Below are 19,380 nucleotides of genomic sequence, written 5' to 3' on the forward strand. Positions count from 1 at the left end.
AGTTCATTTAAATCACTGGGAAATACTTTACAGCTCTCAAGGCCTTCAGACTTGGAAAGCAGAGTGAGGGGGATTTTGGGAAGGAATTCTTCCCTGTGAGAGTAGTAAAGCCCTAGCAGAGGATGTCCAGAGAAGCTGTGTTTGTCCCATTCCTGGAAGTGTCCAAGGCCAGTTTGGACAGGGCTTGGAGCAGCCTGGGACGGTGGAAGTGGATGATCCTTAAGGCCCCTTCCAACCCAAACCATCCTGGGATTCCCTAAATTGGCAAAGCCCTCATCCAACAGGTAAATAAAGAGAATTCTCAAGTCAGGGAAACTGCTGCCCAAATCCCACATCCCTGTACATGTCTCAGGGAAGGGCTGGGTCACACCCATTGGCAAGAGGGAAAAAATAAATTTAACAAATTTCCATTTACCAACTTCTCTTCCTGCTGACATTCATAACTTAGGGCTGAGGGCAAGGAAAAGCAGCAGGAACTTGTTTGGGGTGTCTGGACAGAAAGACCTGAGCAGGTCCCAGTGACAGCAACTACTGGACTGGTTTTAAGACAAAAGTTAAGCAGAGAGAGCCCAGGGGAGGCTTGGGGGGTGTTGCGCACAATAATTCCAACTCCAAGTCAGGTTTATTTAGTAACTCCTTTATTGAAATCACAAACCAGAGTTAAAATTCCTACATTATTCACATAGGTCAGGTTTCTAAGTTCATTGAATAAACACAGTCCAGCAGCTAAAGGGGCCAGAAAAACCAGCAGCTCTGAACTGCTCAGGCTAAGACTTCAGTCAGGGCCTTCTCACTCCATGGCTCCCCCAGGGCAGCTGGACAAGTTCCTTCAGGCTCATGGGAGAGGCAGGAGCAGAGCTCCAGTGCAGAGACAAAGCTCTCCAGATTTCAGGTGAAACCGTACCCAGCGTTCACAGCTCAGCAGGAGGGAGGGAGCTGGGAACACCCACCTGGAAAATCACCTCCATTCACTCCAGGAATTTCAGAGGAAAAATTCTTAACCCCCACCTGGCCCCAACACACAAATATTTACAGAGACATAACAAAGAAAGAAGTTTGGCTCCCTTGCTGAGGGCAGGAGCTGCTGCTCCAGCAGGAGAATCCAACTCCCTCAAAAATCACCAGGAATGTGGCCTAAAGGGATGGGAAAGGCTCCAGGACAGGTAAACTACTCCTTGATGGGGGTGCAGCCTGAGAAGAAGCTGATGTTGCTGCTCAGCATCCTCTTCTTCCTCCTCCCAAAGGGGTTCTGGTTCTCCTGGGACTCCTCATCCCTCCCGAGCAGGGAGGCAGCAGTGCTGGGAATCTTCAGGAGCACCTCCTGTTCTGTGAGGTCCTGCAGGACCTGGGGGAAAGCAAGGGACAATCTTTGGAGTTAGTCACAGCTGGGGTGACCCACCAGAGGCAGCAGGACACCAAGTGCCAGGCCAACTTCAAGAGTTGCTTTTTTTACTCAAGTCAGGAAAAAGACAAAATTTTTCACAAAATATCAAGATGCAGGAGGCAGAGATAGCAGTTGGAATAGTGGGCTCCCATGGAATAAGAGAACTTGTTTAGCTGAGGTGAAATGAGATGTGCCAGGTCAGAGAGGTCACTGTGAATGTGGACAGACAGGATTTTATCCTGCAAGCTCCTCACTTCCCCTCTCTCCTTGCTGAAGGTGCTGCAGGGAAACGTGGCAAGCTCATGGCATCATTTCAGTGTGGGAACTGAGGAATTCAGCACACTCTCAGCTTCCACACGAGCTGCCTGGAGCTGTGCAGAGTTTTCCAGCAGCAGCTTCTCCTCTGGGGTGATTTCCCTCCAAGACCCTGACTCAGCAGCTCTGCTCTCCCCTGGGAGTACCTTGTTGGTTGGAGTGACACACACAGGCTGGAAGAAGGTCTCTTCTGCTTTCACCTCCGTGGGGTCTTCCAGCTTCAAGGACCCCTCTGAGTCCCTTTTGTGCTCCTCACATGTTGTGGTCTCCTGAGGGGCAGCAGAGGGTGAAGCTCTTACAGAACATCCTTCCCTTCCCACCACAGCCCCCTGCTCTCCAGCTGGGAAGTTTTCCACAGCACAGGATGCTGCAGCTCAGACTAGGCACTAATATTTAGAGCACTATGGGATGTCCCTGCTCCACATCTCAAAATTCCCACTAGGAACATCAGTTTCTCATGGACCTTCCTGCTGCTACAACCCCCTCCCCCAAACCATCCCTTCCATTCTTAAAAAGAAATCTGGGAATGAGTCAGGGTTTGGTGTTGTCTGAAGCCAAAGACAAAACTTTAATTTATTTAGTCAAAAAGGAAAAAGGAAACTTTTTATCCTTAGATTTGAGGAAGAGAAGTGGGAACACGAAAATCTTTGCTGTGAATCTCCAAAATTCTGTCCTGATAGGCAGAGTCTGGTCCTGCAGTGGAAAATTTTCCTCAGTTACCAGAGAGGCACTAATTAGTGACATTGACAGAGTTTCAGCAAAGTGCACTTGCTCTGCCTGGACAAACTATGCTTGTGTGGGAATTATCCCTTCCTCCAGCTTTGCCCCTGCCCACATGCAGCCCCTGTGCCCCCCAGAGGCAGCAGCACTCACCAGGCCCCGCTCCCTGTTCCTGCACGTGGCCGCGGCGCAGCTGCAGCCGTCGGTGCATCCCAACTTCTGCCTCCTGCAGCCACACTGCCTGTTCCCACAGCGGCCCTTGCACGAGCACTGTCAGGGAGGGAGGGGGGATCCAATGGCCAGGATGCTCCTGGAATGCTCCAGGTCCTGCCAGCTGTGGCATCTCAAGGACAGCGACAGCCCCAAGCTGCCCCTTGTGCCATTTCACTGCATTTTGCTACATCCCAGAATAATTTTCCTCCTAATATCCAGAACAAAATCCTTCTACCTACAGATCCATCTTCAGGATCTACAGGAGAAGTACCTTCAGTTACCCAGTGCCTGACTTGAGGTTATGCCAAAGGATCCCAGTCTCTGGGCCACACTTCCAGAAAAAGAGGGAGTCCCCACCTCAAAAGCCTCAGGAATTTTTTGAGTCACAGGCTGAAGCTCCAGACTGACACAGACAGATGGAAGCTGAGGCTCTGTCAGGACTGCAAGCTGCAGGTTCCCAAAGGAAGCATGGATCCACAGCAGGCCATCCTTTTTTTTTGTTTGTTTTCCCCCCTAAAATTGGCTCCCTGGATGGATGTGGCTGCTGTTGGGGCTGTTCCTAAAGCAGAGGCCAGCTCAGACACAGGCAGCAGGACAGAACATGGGAGAAAGTGACTTGGACAGGGAAATCCTGTCCAGGAAAGTCTTGCTGACTGCAGACAACCTTTGCTGTGTCTGTGGCAATGTCCCAAGTATCCCCAGGCACCCAAAAAACCCATTCCTGCCACTTAGAGAGCAGTGGGGACACCACACCTCACAGCTCCATCCCAACCCCTGCACACAGCAAGTGATTCCCTAACAGACACTGGATCAAGGGCAGCTGGATCTTACCCCCATGAGGTTTTTCCTGGTTCCTCTGCCTGCTTTCCCAGGAAGCCAGTCAGAATCCTCCAGCTCCCCAGGGTCAGAGAGCAGATCCTCCACATCCACCTCAGGGCTGGGCGCTCGGGGCTTGGCTGTCGTCTGCCGGCGGCACTTGGGCTGCAACACAGGAGCACCAGGGGTTAGGCCACCAAAAACCAGCTCTGTTTCATTAATAATATTAATAATGATTACATTTTAATAGGGTTTTATTAGGGTTTTCAGAGTCCCTCACAGCCAAGAAGGTTGTGGGGTGAAGGAAGGAAAAAAAAGATCCAGTTATCAGGATTGAAATTTAAACTACTGATGACAAATCCTTGGAAGTCTGAGTTGTTGACACATCACATGACAAAAAACAAATGTCACACTCCTGTCCAAAGAGTTTTTAATAATTTCTTCCTCCCAGCACTAAGATTTGGCTCCATGCAAAGCAGCAAAGTTGGCTGTGAAACACGTGCCTTGCTCCATAATTTAAAGACTGGGCATGTTACGGAAAAACAATCTAGATTGTGAAGGAGGATACAGAGTCAGAACTACAATGAGGTTTGGGGGTTTGCTTGCCTTTTTTTTTTCTTTTAATAAAAAAAACTAATGCAAGGTATTTGAGTCTGCTGGAAAGGACTGAATTAAATGAGCAGAATTTCAATTAGAGAACAAGTGCTTGGTAAAAGCAGCTTAGGAGAATGAAAACCACATTATCAACAGCCAAGATGAACTCTGGCAAAGAATTCAGGTGCAAAACAATCTGTGCAGCCTCTTACTTTGGGTGGAACATAATCAAAAGAAGAGTCTGGAGACTCAGGTGGCCTTTGCTGGATGTGCTGGATCTTCTGGCCACTGGCAACTTGGAGGAGCAGCAGTTTCTGTCAAAAGGGACAAGAATTAGCTCTGCAAAATCATCAAACCCAGCTGCCATGAGGCTCTGGTGTCTGTACAAGGCTCTACCTGTTTCAGAGTGTCATTTTCCCGGAGGAGTTCCTGGTTCTTCTCACAGATCTCTCTCATTTTTTTCAGCTCTTCCTCCTGTTTGCAGGACAAGAGGAAATTTGTTTCATTGCAGATAAAGAAGAGAAAATCCCCAGGGTTATTCCAGCCTGCACAGCAACCACCTCATGCAGGCTTCTGCAAAGGGAACACAGAATCCTTCTCCTAATTCCACACAATCCTTCTCCTAATCCCAAAGGATCCCAGCCTCCCCCAGCCCCTGCACCTGGAACCGCAGTCGCTCCTGCAGTTGTTTCTCCTGCTCATTCAGGGAATCTTCCAACCTCTTCTCTGCTGCTTCTTTCTGCTGGAATTGGCTGAGCAGGTACAGAACCTAAAGATAAACAGGGAATAAACAGGGGTGAATTCCTGAAAGGAGCACTTGGCATCAAAGTCCAGGCTCAGGGAAATTTCCTGCCACTTCCAGCACAATTCCACCCTGATCTATTTGAAAAGTGATTTTGTGCTCAGGTGTAACCTCCTCATTTAAAGCAGGAGGAAAGTTACTGAATAAACCAATTTACTCAGGATAAATACAGAGATTTTGTTGGCTTTGATTGAACCATCTGCAAAAATCCAACAGAATTTGAGCTGATATTCAGCACCAGCTTCATTTCAGCATATCCTCCTTTGCCCTTCCCTCTGAGCAGACCTGGAGATCAGACTCCAAATTTCCATGAGCTGTGATTCACCTTTTCCTGGTGTTGCTGTTCCTGCACCAAAATCTGATTTTGGAGCTCTGCCTCCACCTCTGCCATGTGGTTTCTCTCTTCCATGAGCATCTTCTGCACATCAGAGCAGCTGGCCTGGCTCTGCTGCAGGCCACTCTGCAGTTTGCTCTCCCGCACTTTGGAGGAGACCAGCTGGAAAACAAGAGCAAGGCATGGCTTGGGACAGGGATAAACCAGGGAGCTGAGGGTCTTGTTCACTGTTCTGAATTCACCTCCCTTCCTGCAGCACTTGGAATATTTTCCTTTTCACCCTTCTCCTTTGATTTCCAAGCACCAGGGAACAAGAGGTAATTTTGTCCTTCAGTTGCTCTTTCCCAGATCCCACAATACTCCAATTTTTCTTTTTTCCATCTCAATACCAATTCCACTGCTTCCCTGCTTGTTCAGAAAGTATTTTAGATACTTTTTCTTCTCTTCCACTTTCGAAATTTGCCTTTTCCCTTTCCTATGCAAGCATCCAGACCCTCATCTATTCCATCCCCCTCTTCCCTGCTTTTCAGATTTCACTCCCCCATGCAGGTTACTTTAATCCAAACTTGAGAAGGGAACAAACCTCATCCATTACAAGAAGGCTCCACTCAAATTCCTTTGGTCACTTCCTGTTATTTGTGGCTAAGCAGACTTACAGCCTTTGTTTTCAGGGATAAAAGAGAAGAGCCCAGGGTTTACCTCTGCCAGGAGATACTTCAGAGCACATTTGGCCTCCAGGAGGGTGGCAATGCTGTCCCAGTGCTGCTTGGCCCGATCTCCATTGTCTGCATCCAGGAGTTTCTGCTGCAAATCTGCTATCTGGGCACTCCTGGGGAAGAATCCATGGATTTGGGGTTATAACACAGGAAAAAACCAGGGCTGGTTTCTGGGCTTATGTGACTGTTCCCAGAATATTAAATAAAACAGTATAAATTGAGATTTTTGCTGCTCAGTGGAGCACCTGGAGCCTGCATTGCTTCCCTGGGGAGTTCTGCCTCCACTCCACATTCCCAAGTTAAAAGTGGAGGTTTTTCCCCCGGAGGTGCTAACTAACAGCTCAAAACACTCAGTCCAAGTGCCTGAGCATTTTCCCCACATTCTGGAAAAATTCCAGACAGGAAAACCCACTGAAAGGGGTTTGGGGGTTTCACCCCCTAAAAAGCCATTTTCAACTTATTTGGCCTCTTTGCCAGTAGATACTTGGCCAAAAACCATTCCTCCATGTCTTCCACCATTTGTTATAAATCCCTCTGATGGATGGGGTGTTGGGACCAAATTTCCTTCCTGAAACATCCTATGAACCCCAAGAATAGGAAATTCTTGGTTCTGTAAAAATGGATTTTTGCATCAAATTTGGCATTTTGGGCTTGAACCAAACAAAGACAAAACTTCAGATGTCACTCCCTATCACCCTGTGTATAAAGATGTGGATTTTTGGTGTAATTATATCTCAGTTCTGTTTTCAGTTACAATTTACCATGGGGGATGTTTTTCATCTGTGGAGACACAGCTTGGCCACCCATTCCACCAAACACCAAAGGTGCTCCAGGTAGCATTGGAAGGCTTTCCTTGCTGACACCCAGTGTAAATATGATTAAAGACCACAGATGCAGAGCAAAAAGGGTTGTCCATCAGTATTAATCAGACTGTAAAGATGATCTTGAAACTTGGAGTTTTGGAAAAAGATTTTCAGCACCTGTATTTTCACCCCAATTTGATTGGCAGTGGCTCTAAAACAATTAGATGGGTTAGGGTGCTGGTTAAGCAAGCACAGCAATGCAACTTCTCTTGTACTGGGTGAAAAGGCTTTCCCTCATCATTGCAGTGTCAGCCTGTGTGGATGAGCACTGGGGCAGTGCCTTACCTGAGCTCCATCTCTGTTTGCAGGCTCTCAATCTGCTTGGAGACAGAGACATCCGTGTCCAGAGCCTGCAGCTCAGCCAGGCAGTACGTGCGCCTCTGCAAGCACAGCACACAGGGATGCAGGGCAGCAACAGGGGAGGAAATCACACTTTTACAGATATTCCAGCCAGGAAAGCCTCCAGGCATCTCCCCACAGCTTCAGTTCCATTGTTCCTCCCCAAAAGCCTGTGCTAAGGGGAGTGAGCCACTCACATCCCTCAGAATCCTTGAGGTTGGAAAAGCTCTCCCAGAGCGTTGAGTCCAACCATTCACCCAACACTGACGGGTCACCCATGTCCCCAGGTGCCACATCCAGATGGTTTTTGGACACTTCCAGGGATGGTGATTCCACCACTTTCCCTGGACAGCCTGTTCCAAAGCCTGACTGCCTTTTCAGGGAAAAAAATTTCCCAAATTCCTTGAAGTAACAAGTTCCTTCAGCACCTCTTGTTCCTGACATTCAGAGGATGAAAACATTAACCCTTTCTCCCAGAAAGGGTGGGATCCATCCCCACCTTCTGAGGGAACAGGCCAAGTAGGAGAGAGAAGAATGAATCCAGTATTGCAGAACAGCCAGAGGAGTGGGGTGGGCGAAGAGGAATTTCCCTCTTACCCGCAGCTTTGGAGGGGGGTTTTCTCCAGCATCTTTCTTCTCTTTCAGCTGAAGGAGCTCTTTTGCAAGGATTTTCCTGTCCTCCAGCAGGTCTGCCAGGTGTCTTCGAGCTTCCTCAGTGCTGACAAGAACCTCGACTTCATTTGCAAGCCAGCTCTGGAAAAACAACCCCCAAAACCCAGTGGCTGAGCTCAGCTCCAGGACTGAACCCTTCTGAAAAATCCCACTGCAATTCCCACCAAGGCCAGCAGCACCCACCCCAAATCCCAGTTTGCCCAGTGTAGGGATGCAAAACCACTGTTACCCACCTTAATTCGTGTAGCAATTCCTTCCATGCCCCGATTTTGGGTCTCCTTCCGTTTATCTGCCACCTCCTTCTGCCTCTGCAGAGCATCCTTGAGGCGTTTGTTGGCAGCTGCTGCCTGGAAAAGATTCCACAAGGAGCTGAACAGGGACTGCAAATCATCTGCTACAGCTGGAAACACCAGGGATTCCCAGCCCAGGGCAAACACTGGGACAGTGACAGCACAAGGTTAATAAATCTCAAGTTATCCTGGTTTAACTCAAGGATTCCTGCTCTTAATTTATTTCCTTTGCTGCCATTCCTTCTTTAAAAGAAAAGCTCCTCCTGTGCCTGAAGATAGAAGAAAACACCCAAAATAAGAGGTTGAAGATGAATTTCTTTTACAAAGCCATCCTGAAAGGATTCTGAACTGCAACCTTGTAGATCCACCACCCAAACTCATTCCCCACTTCCAACCTTGGGCATGGATTTGCCACCTGGCCACCCAGAGCCACTTGGTTTTTAAGGAGCAAATTTAACTGGGATCCCTCCAAAGCAGAAATGGGGATTTCTCTGCAGTGAGAATATTTTTTTCCCAGCCTCTAAACTTCCTTTCACAGGTTTCTGTGTATCCTGATCCTTCCTCCAGCCCCACTTGGCAGACTTTAGGGATTGGTTGGGATGTCCAGGAGATGTTGGCTCCTCACCTCCTCTGTTTTGCGCCGAAGGACATTGGCCTGCTTCTGGAAATCCCTCTCCAGCTTGAGGAGCTCATATTGTCTCTTACGGTCCTGCAAGGAGAAACAGCTGCTAAAGTCACATTTTCCACGACAAAGGAAAGGTTGCAGCCCCAAAATTCCAGCCTGAGCACCCCAGGGCAGCAATTGCTGTGACACTCCAGGTGTTTTCTGGCCATTGCACTCAGCAGCTGGATTTTATTGACCTGCATTATCCATCCATATGTCTTTGGAAGTTTAAAAACCTCCCATGCTGAGGCCAAACCCTACAATTGTAAATCCTTCAAATATTGACTAATTTTACTGTCTGCTTTAGAGCAGAGTCACAGCTGTGGCAAGAGCTTGAAGATCTCCAGCCACAAACAAGTCCAGTGGTGAAAAGTGGCAGCCACACAAGCCAAGCTTCTCTTCAGAGCATTCCTAGTCCTTTCAAGATACTTCCCAGTTAAAGAAACCTTCAGGCATCCCTTTGGAGGGTGGAATAAACTGAGGGGCTTGTTTGCTCACCTTTTCCTTCAGCTGGATCACCTCCTTGTCCTTCTGCTGCTTCCACTGCCTGAATTTCTCAGTGTCCTCTTTCATCTGACGCATCAGCTGTACCCTTTGCTGCTTCATTTCCTGAAAGACACCAGGGGCTTGAAGAAATTTCCATGATTTACATCCTAAAGAGCTTCAACCTCCATTCCCCCTGTGCCTGCCAGGTGTGGGGAGTGGCAGGTGGGAAATCTTGCTGTGCCCCCACTCAGGACACTCTCAAAATGCTAAAATACAGGGTTTTTTGTGGCAAAAGTAGAGGTGGCCTTTGAGTCATAAGTAAAATACATGATATTGTACTTAAATATTTGTATAATTGTTAATCCTAAGCAGAATATGTAAAAATGTCTATTTGAACATGTTTCTTTAATTAAAAGGGGGAAATATAGGTGGCCTTTGAGTCATAAGTAAAAGATATGTATTGTATAGGTGGCCTTGCCCTGATAAGTCCCAGTTGTTCTAACTGGGCTGCAGCTGTGACTAATGAAGATAACTGGGATAAAAGGGGTGGGTTGGCCAGCCAGGGAAAGCCTTCTGGATGAAGACCTTTGAGGAGGGAGAGGAATCTGCAGAAGAAGAAAGTGCTGTGAAGAGGCTGCCCACAAGAAATCACTGAGAAGGTATGGGACTTTTGAAATATGATGGCAACACATAGGAGAAAAACCAACACAGACACAATTTAGGGAAATCAAAGAGAAATCAAATTATTTGACTGAGGCAATAAATTAGAAATGTCAGAAGATACTTTGGACTTATTTTCCTTCCAAATCTCAGTAGCCACCTGCCTACTGTAGTCATGTAGCCACAGGAATCTTGCCAAAAACTGCTATTTTCAGTCTGACTAAACAGAAAGGGGATTCCTGTCAGGGTTTTCTGGGATTCCTGTCTGGGATCTGCTTTGCCCACACTGGCTCAAGTCAGAGGTGCCTGTTGGTTACCCTGATCTCCTGGTTCAGTTTGGACACTGTGTGCTCTGTGGATTCCTTCAGCTTCAAGAGCTTGGATTGCTCATTCAGCTTCTTCTTGAGCTCAGTAATTTGTGCTTCCAGCTCCTGGAGCCTTTTCCGGCGCCGCTCGCTCAGCCTGGAGAGGAACAACAACAAACCCAAATGTCACCCCTGTCACCTCTGCTGCTGCTGAAAGCCCACAGGAGGCTTCTCTGCAGCTCCTGGCACATTAAAGGGACATTTTTACACCAAAAAAGAGCTTTTACAGATCATAGAAGTGCAAGACATTGGATTTTCAGACACATTGACAGCCCCCAGAGCTGCAGGCAGAGCTGTCTTACTTGGCCTGGTTGATGTCTTTCTTTGCCATTTGCAGAGCAAGGATCAGCTCCTCCTTTTCCTTCTGCAAGTTGCTGACCTCCAATTCCAGATCCCTGATATTGGTCTAGAAAGGACAAGAAGAATAAATCTCCAAATAAAAACCTTGGAAAGAGACCCTGAGACAAAGCTTTAAGATTGAGAAACCTTGAAAAACCCAATTCCTTCACAGCAGGCTGCTAAACCACCAAATCCCAGAGCAGTGTGAGGGTCACAGGGGCTGGCCCAGCACACTCTGGAGCTTTGGTGGGCACAGAGTCACTGGGGCCATGTCCTGACTGAATTATTTCAGAGATGGGAGATCCCAGCACAGCAGGTAAAACTGTCCAAGGGAGCAGGGACCCAGCTCATGGAATAAGCTCAGATCAGAACAGGCACCTGAGGACAGATCTCCCTTCCCTCCCCAGCAGGAATTGGGGAAAACAAACTGACCAAGGAGGATTTCAGCCTTACCTCATACTGAGACTGAATGGGCCCCAGCTGAGTATCATTTTGAGACATCTTTTTGGCTAGGGCCTCTTTCAGAGTCAGGGCTTTGTTGAGCTCCAGCAGCTCCCTGGAGAGCTGTGCCTGGCGCAGGGCGTGTTGGGTGCTGAAGTCAGAGGCTCTCTTGGATTCCTGGGCCACTTCTGCTCCCTGCAGGAGACACAGCCATGAGGAGAGGCCAATCCAAAGCTCCTGAATTATTTCCACAGAGCACTTTAGATTCATTTTTATGTAAAAAAATTAGATATTCAGAAATGAGAACAGGTTCTTGACTGTGAACACATTGAGTTTGAAAGAGCACAGACAAGGGTGATGATTTATCAAGCATCTGGGTTAGAAAATGAGCAGGAAGGAGCTATAGGTGGCCTTGCCCTGATAAGTCCCAGTTGTTCTAATTACCAAAGAAGAAGAACAGCCTTGCCTTTAATGGGCTGCAGCTGTGACTAATAAAAATAACTGGGATAAAAGGGCTGGGTTGGCCAGTCAGGGAAAGCCTTGAGGAGGCAGAGGAGCCCTGAGAAAGAAGGAACAATCTGCAGAAGGAGTCAGTGCTGTGGAGAGCTGCCCACAAGAAATCACTGGGAAGGTAAGGGACTTTTAAAATATGATGACAACAGGGAGCAGATAAAAGTGATGAGGAGATAAAACCATGCCCCAGTGAGGTGTGCACTGCTGAGCCTCTCACTTACACCTGGAGAATCCTGTTCAGAGTTTGGCAGCTCTGCAGCAGCTTCTGTGGCAGCAGCACTTTCGCTCTGGTGGACAGAGAAAGAGAAAGTTTGGGTGAAAAGAGAAATATGAAATCAAATTAGGGAAATAAGAGTCTGTTGGCACACTATGGCAAAGCACAATGTGATCCTCTTCTGGCCAGAACCTCTCTGGAAAGAGGAGACCATCATCCTCCTCCTCAAGGAATATGGGGAAACTCCTCCATGTCTAGTTGGAAAAAACATTCCTTGAAATCTTCCCTGAACTCCAGCACTGAGATAACAGTAAGAGGAGGAGGTGAGAACAGAGGAATGTCCCATGAGGGAGAACTGAAATTCCTCCATTAGACAAAAGCATGGAAGTGTCTATTTAACAATCTCAGACCTCTGCAATTTGCATTGTCCATAAAAATCACCAAGTTTGGAACACTCCATCTAATTTAGGGACTGTAAATCCATGCCAAGCTCCTGTGTCAGGTTTTTCCATGTAAACTCCTCCTTCCCTTCACCCTAGGAGCAGCACAAGTGGCCTTTCTGCAGCATTACAGCACAACAGGACATTCTGAAGTGGATCTCAAGAGTCATTTCACATTTTAATTGCTGGGCTCCTTGAGGGAAGCTGTTGGAGTGGAATCCCAGATTTCCTGGGATTGTTGTCACAGCTCCCTGGGTTCAGCCTTACCTGCAGCTCAGCCAGCACCTGCTGCAGGTTCCTGATCACCTCCACATTTTCCTTGAACTCTTCATCTTCCACGGTCTCCACCATCTTCTGCAGATCCAACTTGCACCTGGAAACAGGGGAACAAGTCCATGCTGAGTTTGTGCCAGGGAAGAACAACTTTCCCCACTCAACCTCTGGATTAATTCTGGATGAACAAACTCCAGCTGGTTGGATCCAGTTTATCCCACTGAAAACACTGAATTCCCAAGGACATTATCCCAGGAGAAGGGTGTGGGGACACTTACACAGCATGGTGCTGGAGCTGCTCTAGTTTTGCATACATCTTCTCATTTTCTTGCTCTGTCTAGAGAAATCAGAATTGTAGAAGGTAAGTAGCCGGAAATCAGCTGATAATTTTCAGTAAAAGATTGGCAGTGTGAAAATCAATGCACTGAAAGATCTTTCATGGTCAGGGCCACCAGTCTGGATTTCACAGCATTTTTTCAGGGATAGACACTGCAGGCAATAGGAAAAAAGCAGAGTGGGGAAGGGAGAGCACAAGTGTGCAAGTGCTATTTAAAATATTAAAACAAAATATTTAAAGTCTTAAAAATGCTGGAAGATTCAGGTCTCCTTTTTCCAAAAGGAAACTAAAGGCCAACAGACTCAGGCACGTTTTTGGTTCTGACTGGTTTGGAATCAACATGAAAGGACCATTTAAGAGAGATTCTCAATATGTCATAAATACTGGAGCTGCTGTTGATTCACTCCCAGCAATTTAGAACTCTCCTGGGATAACTGAACTTACCAGGATGATCCTCTCCAGCATCTGTGCTGTTTGCCCAGCAGCCTCACTCAGCCCCTGGCTCAGCTTCTGGATCTCCTCTTGCAGGGATTGGTTCTTCTCCATCAGGGATTGGAGGCTCTCTGAGGGGGCCAAACCACTGCAACAACAAGGAGCAGTGGGTGTGAGTTTGGGCTTTGATACAGCATTGAAGTTACCTCCAAAATTATTATTATAATTCCTTAAATAATTTAAAATAAATACTCCAGAATGGCTTGGGAGGGAAGGATCTTAAAGCTGATGCAGCCCCACCCCTGCCATGGGCAGAACACTTCCCACAGACCAGGCTGCTCCAGGGTCTGTCCAAGCCTTGGACACTTCCAGTATGCAGGAAAAACCTCCAAACAGAGGTTGTGAACTCCATGTCCTTGGGTTTGGAACATGCCCAGAACACAGCACCTGCACAGCCCAACTCTGTCCCAGATCTTGTGTTTTAAGGGTAATGGAGGTGGAACTGCCCCCCATTTAGGGGTAGAGGGGTGAGGAGAGCAGAGATGGATGGGTGTCAGAGACAGGAATTAATTCAGGAGGTGTTTCCTGCTTCCTCTTTTACTTCCTGCAACAGATTTTTGCAATCATGAGGTGTTTGCTACAAAACTAAATATCCCATGGAATTCCAGTAAGGATGCCAAAAAGAGGAGGGAAAAAGCAACCAATTTATTCCCCCCTCACTCCACAGCACTGCCCAGAGCTAAGAGATCCAGAGACTTCTCTGGAGTGTGATAAATACACATCCAGAGGACATTAAATAACAAATCTTACTTGAGAGCCACAGGCAGGGTCCCTCCATGGGCCTGGAGCAGCAACACCTGGAGCTGCTGGACCTGCAAAGACAAATAATCATTGTTTGTGAATGTAACAGCTCCATGGATCCTTGGTATTCCTGACTTCCCTGCTCCATAATTCCCCTTTTACCACTGCCTGTGCAATGTGGTGTTGTTACAGTACTCCAAGTTATTTATTCCTCAAAAGGTTCTTCACTTCCCTCTGGGATCACCCCAGGGAAAACCCTTCCCCTCCCCTCGTGCTGGGCACAGGCAGGAGATGTCAGGAAGGCACCAAACCATCTCTGTATTTCTGGCTGTGCCTGTAGCTCACCAGGCAATGGTTTATTGGGTGTTCACCACTTTTCTCTGGCTGCAGAAAAACTCCAAGAAATATCCTCACATCCCCTTCCCACAGAGACAGAGCAATGCACATGAGGGATGTTTTGCATTTTTTGTGAGGCTGTGCCTTCCTCTGGGGTTTGCTGAGGGGTTCCCCCAGTACCTGCTGCTTCAGCTGGTGCAGCTCAGCTGCCTGGGGGTCCACGTTGACAATGGGTTTGTTTTTGATCTTCCTGGCCCTGTCAGCATAACGCAGAGTGTTCAGGGTCTCCTCCAGGTTGGAATCTGCTGGGCTCACACAGGCAATCATCAGAGTGTGGCTGTTCCCACCCAAGGAGTCTGGGAAGGAGAAGAAACAATGTCAAAGCTGTCAGAGCAACAAGGACAGTGAAATGCCATGAGCGCATCCCCAAAATGCAGATTAAACAGCTGGATTTTGGTGCCACTTTACTTTCTCCTCTGCACGCTCAGGACTGTTTTAAAGTGGGTTTTTAAAAGCCAAAGTCAGGGTTTGAAATCAAAGGTTTCACCCCAGAAGCCCCAGTTGTTGCCCTGATAAATAATTTCTTTATACCATTTCAGGCTTGGTTCTTTCAGGTTTGCCGCTCCCTAATAACAAGACCTCCATGAATATCCAGAATTTTCTCCAATTTAAGGAGTTATTGGCAAAGAACAGATCACAAAGCTGCATGGAACTTCATCCTTTGGTTTTATACAAATGGGCTCTTAAAGCTACTGATCATTAAAAAAAAGGGGCCCCACATCCAGCCTAATCCAGGTTTTAATTAGGTACTTTCAGACATGGAAAATACTGAAGAGCTTTTGCAGCAAATTATGTAATTACCATCAAAATCCCAGTAATTTCATTACTAAAGCTGTGCCCAAATTAAAGGGTAACTTAAATAAAATGCATTGAAAGACAAATCCCAGCTACTGAAAAATAAAGACCGGATCTTCAGACTAAGAAAACAAATCCCAGGGAAGGCACAGACAGCTGGAGCTTCATTCTGGCTGTGACATCACCCAGGGAGTTGCTATAATTAGGGTACAATAATAGATCTCTGCTCCCAGACTTCTCCTCCTCCTTCTCCCCTGTGGGAACCCAGTTGCAAAAGAAGAGATTTTGGTGCAAACAGAAGGGGGAGATGTGGGAACTCAGACCATCCCTCTGGATGTCCAGAGTTGCCCAGAACCCTCTTGGGGGCTTGATTTTGATCCTTCTAAGGAAGTGCCACCTGTGTATGAGGACATGAGAGCCACACAAGTTAGAATGGTGTGAGAATGAAGTGTTCACAGGGTGAAAATGTAGATTTTAGGATTTTTGGCATAGGGGTTATGAAGACAAGATGAAGGAATGAGAGTCTATCTCATCCTTCTTTCTTCTTCATGTTCTCCATTTTCTGCTGTGATGTTGGCACTTTGGGATTGGTTCAGAGTAGAAGTGCACTGTCTAACATAGGTGATAGGCATTGGGAATTAAAAGTAAATATGTTATATGTAGTTTGTAGTATAAAAGATGACACCGCCTCGGGGCAGGCAGAGTGCCTCAGACTGTCTTGCTAAGCTGACCTTGGCAGGGCAGGAGAAAATTTTTTACAGATAAGATAAAATAAACAATCTTGAGACTGAGAAATGAAGAGCCCTGACTCCTTCTTCAAGTGCCAGGCTGGGAAAAGAGACTTTCCAACTCTTCTCAGGGTCACTCTGACAAGCTAATGATCCCAACACTCCCCACCAAAAAATAAGCCCTGATTTTGTCTTGTTTCCTCCTGTCACACAAAGTGCGGGAGAGCAGGACTTGTTTTGAGCTCATCTCACTGCATTTGCAACCTAAAATAAGAGTCCAGGAAAGGCCTGGCTTCAGTGAGAAATTAAACAAACAAATCTCTTTGCAGCAGCAGCTCTGAGCTGGGGGTTTTCTCCTGCTTTATTTCAAAAGCACCTGTAAGTTTAGGCTTTGTCATCATCTTCTCTCACCTTGCAGCAGCCTGGTCAGCTTGGAGTCTCTGTAGGGGACAAAGCCTCCCTTTTTATTCTCCTCTCCCAGAGCACTGATGACATTCCCCAGGCACAGGAGGCCTCTGTTGATGTTGATTCCTGCAGAAAAAGCTCACAGTGAGCACAGCCACCTCAACAGCTCCAAACTCATTTCCTTCCCTTATTAAAAATTTAACAAGGTTAAAAAAAGCAGATTAAAGGATTAAAGAAGTGCTTTGCTCTTTTATTAACTCCCAAGTGAAAAGAAACCCAAACTCCACCAATCCCAGCCCAGAGACCTTCTTTGAGTCTGTCTCCCTCAGCCTTGGTCTTCTTCTGTCTCTCAGAGCCAGCAAGGTCTACCAGGTGTAACTTGCAGTGAAAACTGCAATTCCTAGGGCAGAAAGAAACTGTTTTACTCTCCCAGGTGGAAAAGGAGCAGCCCAGGAGCTGAAAATTCAGGGAGCCAAAACCTGAACTGCCTTGAGAAGCACAGCTCAGGACCAGGATGAGGAAAATTTGGGAAAGTAACTCTCATCAGCTGCACAGTGACACTCACTTGTCATTTTTCTTCTTCTGGTCAATGAAGATGGTGAAGATGGCATGGGATCTGGAGGACTGGGAATTCATGGCTGTGGATCCCACAGTTCTGCAGTTGTTCCCCTGCTCCAGGCAGGACACAGTCTCTTGGGCACAGGTGACATTTCTTTCTGTCAACCCCACAATCTGTAGCCAGGAAGGAAACATTGTTTATCCTCTGCTTCCTCTTCATCCCACCTGGGATCAGAAAAATCTCCCTGCACCTCAGGCTGTGCCAGCCCATTCCCAGGGGCCTGGAATGAAAACTCCCAGGAAAAACTGATTGTGAATATTTCATTTCAGGAACATGGAATCACGTCCTGATGCTGTTCCTAAACACTCCCCAGGTTTCCTCTGCCTGCTCCAGATCCAGCTGGGCTCTGGGATAGAGCCAGAGCTCCTCAGGGCTCCAGGGACAAATCCATGGATATCCCAGGCCAAGTTGGGGGCTGAGAGCTGTGCCAGCCACAGGAAGGGGCTGATGGGGAGGGGATTTGTGTGAATAAAATATTGCAGAGGCAGCTCCCAGGGGATGAGCAGGAGAGACTGGATGTGCTCCTTGGCAAGCTGTGCTTTCCCTGAGCATCCAATCCCCTGGATCTCTGTGTGCTGCTCCCACCACATGGATGATCCCCATCCCACTGTTTTGGGGATGACAGAAACTCCCACATGGGCCCCTCCTTCAGCCCCCAGCCCTGCAGACCTTGATGCCTTCCTTGGGGTCCTCCCGGATGCTGATGGGGGAGCGCTCTCGGGAGGGGCACAGCAGGTCCAGGATGTCCTCGTTGTAAATCTGGAGGCAGCAGAGGAGCAGATCAGAGTTACCAGCCAGGCTGAAATTAGGGCTAATTTAGCATCACATTTTATTAATTTCACCTTCAGGGAAAGACAGAAAGAACAAACAAAACCTCCTGGAGTTTTAGGGGTTGATTTAATCAATATCTGTTACCTGAAGGAGGTGACCTCAAAGCTCCCTTTATTCCTGACTTGATAAAAACCAAACTTTTACCTCCAAATAAGAAACTTTGAGGACGAAGTCCCAATCGTGCCTTTGCTGTTTCTCCTCAAAGAGCAGCTTGATGACCCTGGGGATGACCCCCACGCTGGGCTCATGCTCCTGGTTGGCAGTGTAGGTGCCTCCCATGGAATAGGTTTTCCCTGACCCCGTCTGTCCGTAGGCCAAGACAGTGGCATTGTATCCTGAGGGGACAAAGGACAGCCGGGTGAGTCACATGGAGACTGAAAGCTGCATTTCTGAAAACCACCCTTGCAGAAAATCATCAGCTTACACCAGCTTTAAGCATACATCACAGTCAGGAACATTGAAGGAAAAAAAAAAAGGGCAATGAAAACTTCATAAAGCACAGAGAAAATTATTATTTCAGCTCTTTTTTAAGACTGGATGTTTTATTAGAGCTAAACAGCAACACAGCACAAATTCTCTGCCATCCCAGCTCCATTGCAGCATCCTGGAACAGGATGTTTATCAATTCATTGTGTTATTCTTAAGGAGGGAGAGGGACTTTTTATAATGGCTCGGAGTCACAGGACAAGGGGAATGGCTTCCCATTGCCAGAGGAATATTGGGAAGGAATTGTTCCCTGTGAGGGGAGGAGGCCCAGAGAAGCTGTGGCTGCCCCTGGATCGCTGGAAGCATCCAAGGCCAGGCTGGACAGGGGAAGATGTCCCTGCACATGGCAGGGGTAGCACTGGATGGGTTTAAGCTCCTTTCCGACCCAAACCCCTCTGGCATTCCATGAAAATTGCCTCAGAGCACATCCCCACCTCGTTCTGCAGAGAGGAACGGGCTCCAAACGGGCAAAACCCGGGACAAACCTTTGAAGATGCCACGGACCAGAGGCGACACCGCGGTGTTGAAAACCTCCTCCTGCTCCACGGACGGGTCGAACACGTAGTCGTAGGTGAAGGCTTTGTCATTGCCCACCACGACCTGCGGGCGAGAGGGACGGGGCAGCGCTGGTAGCGGCTCCCGGTAACTGCGGGACCCCCGGGATGGCCCCGCGGCTCACCTGAGGCTCGCCGGGCACGAAGGACAGGCACGTCTGGCAGCCCTCGCTGGTCTCCTTGGGCACCAGCGGCCGGCAGCGCAGCGCCACGCGCACCGGGATGCCCTTCTCGTCCTCTCGCATCATCACCAGCCTGCGGGACACGAGCGCCGTGAGCGGGCCGGGGCACGGAGCGGGGCTGGCCGCGGCCCTGCCCGGCCGGAGGGTGGAGCGGGCGGGAAGCGGCCTCAGCGGGGCTCTGGGGAGGAGGGGGCAGGGGGTGCAGCGGGCCTGCCAGGGCTCTGGGATGGAGCGGAGGCCCCGGGCCGGGAGCGGGGCTGGAGCGGGGGCGGAGCGGGCCCGGCCTGGCCCTGCCCGGTGTCGCGGGGCGGCCGCGGGACTGACCTGGAACCGCCGCTGCCGTTCCAATGGCGGCACCGCA

General features: G+C 48.3%; 1 protein-coding gene across 1 annotated transcript; it reads right to left on the reverse strand.

Moving 5' to 3' along the window:
- Nucleotides 1–621: 621 nt before the first annotated feature.
- KIF4A (kinesin family member 4A) lies at nucleotides 622–19,358 on the reverse strand. The gene is made up of 31 exons (XM_059482928.1): nucleotides 19,344–19,358; nucleotides 18,963–19,092; nucleotides 18,769–18,883; nucleotides 17,942–18,132; nucleotides 17,636–17,725; nucleotides 16,913–17,079; nucleotides 16,653–16,747; nucleotides 16,354–16,473; nucleotides 14,540–14,715; nucleotides 14,033–14,094; nucleotides 13,235–13,370; nucleotides 12,732–12,790; nucleotides 12,448–12,553; nucleotides 11,748–11,813; nucleotides 11,026–11,208; nucleotides 10,536–10,639; nucleotides 10,186–10,330; nucleotides 9,221–9,331; nucleotides 8,684–8,767; nucleotides 8,002–8,115; nucleotides 7,694–7,849; nucleotides 7,043–7,137; nucleotides 5,878–6,007; nucleotides 5,170–5,340; nucleotides 4,704–4,811; nucleotides 4,439–4,516; nucleotides 4,255–4,356; nucleotides 3,464–3,613; nucleotides 2,573–2,689; nucleotides 1,846–1,968; nucleotides 622–1,345 (listed from the first exon to the last, which is right to left on the reverse strand). The coding sequence occupies exons 2-31, from the start codon at nucleotides 19,083–19,085 to the stop codon at nucleotides 1,169–1,171; spliced, it is 3,654 nt and encodes a 1,217-aa protein (XP_059338911.1). The 5' UTR covers nucleotides 19,086–19,092; nucleotides 19,344–19,358; the 3' UTR covers nucleotides 622–1,168.
- Nucleotides 19,359–19,380: the final 22 nt, after the last annotated feature.

This window comes from Ammospiza nelsoni, chromosome 15, assembly GCF_027579445.1.
Source record: "Ammospiza nelsoni isolate bAmmNel1 chromosome 15, bAmmNel1.pri, whole genome shotgun sequence".
NCBI classification, from domain to species: domain Eukaryota; kingdom Metazoa; phylum Chordata; class Aves; order Passeriformes; family Passerellidae; genus Ammospiza; species Ammospiza nelsoni.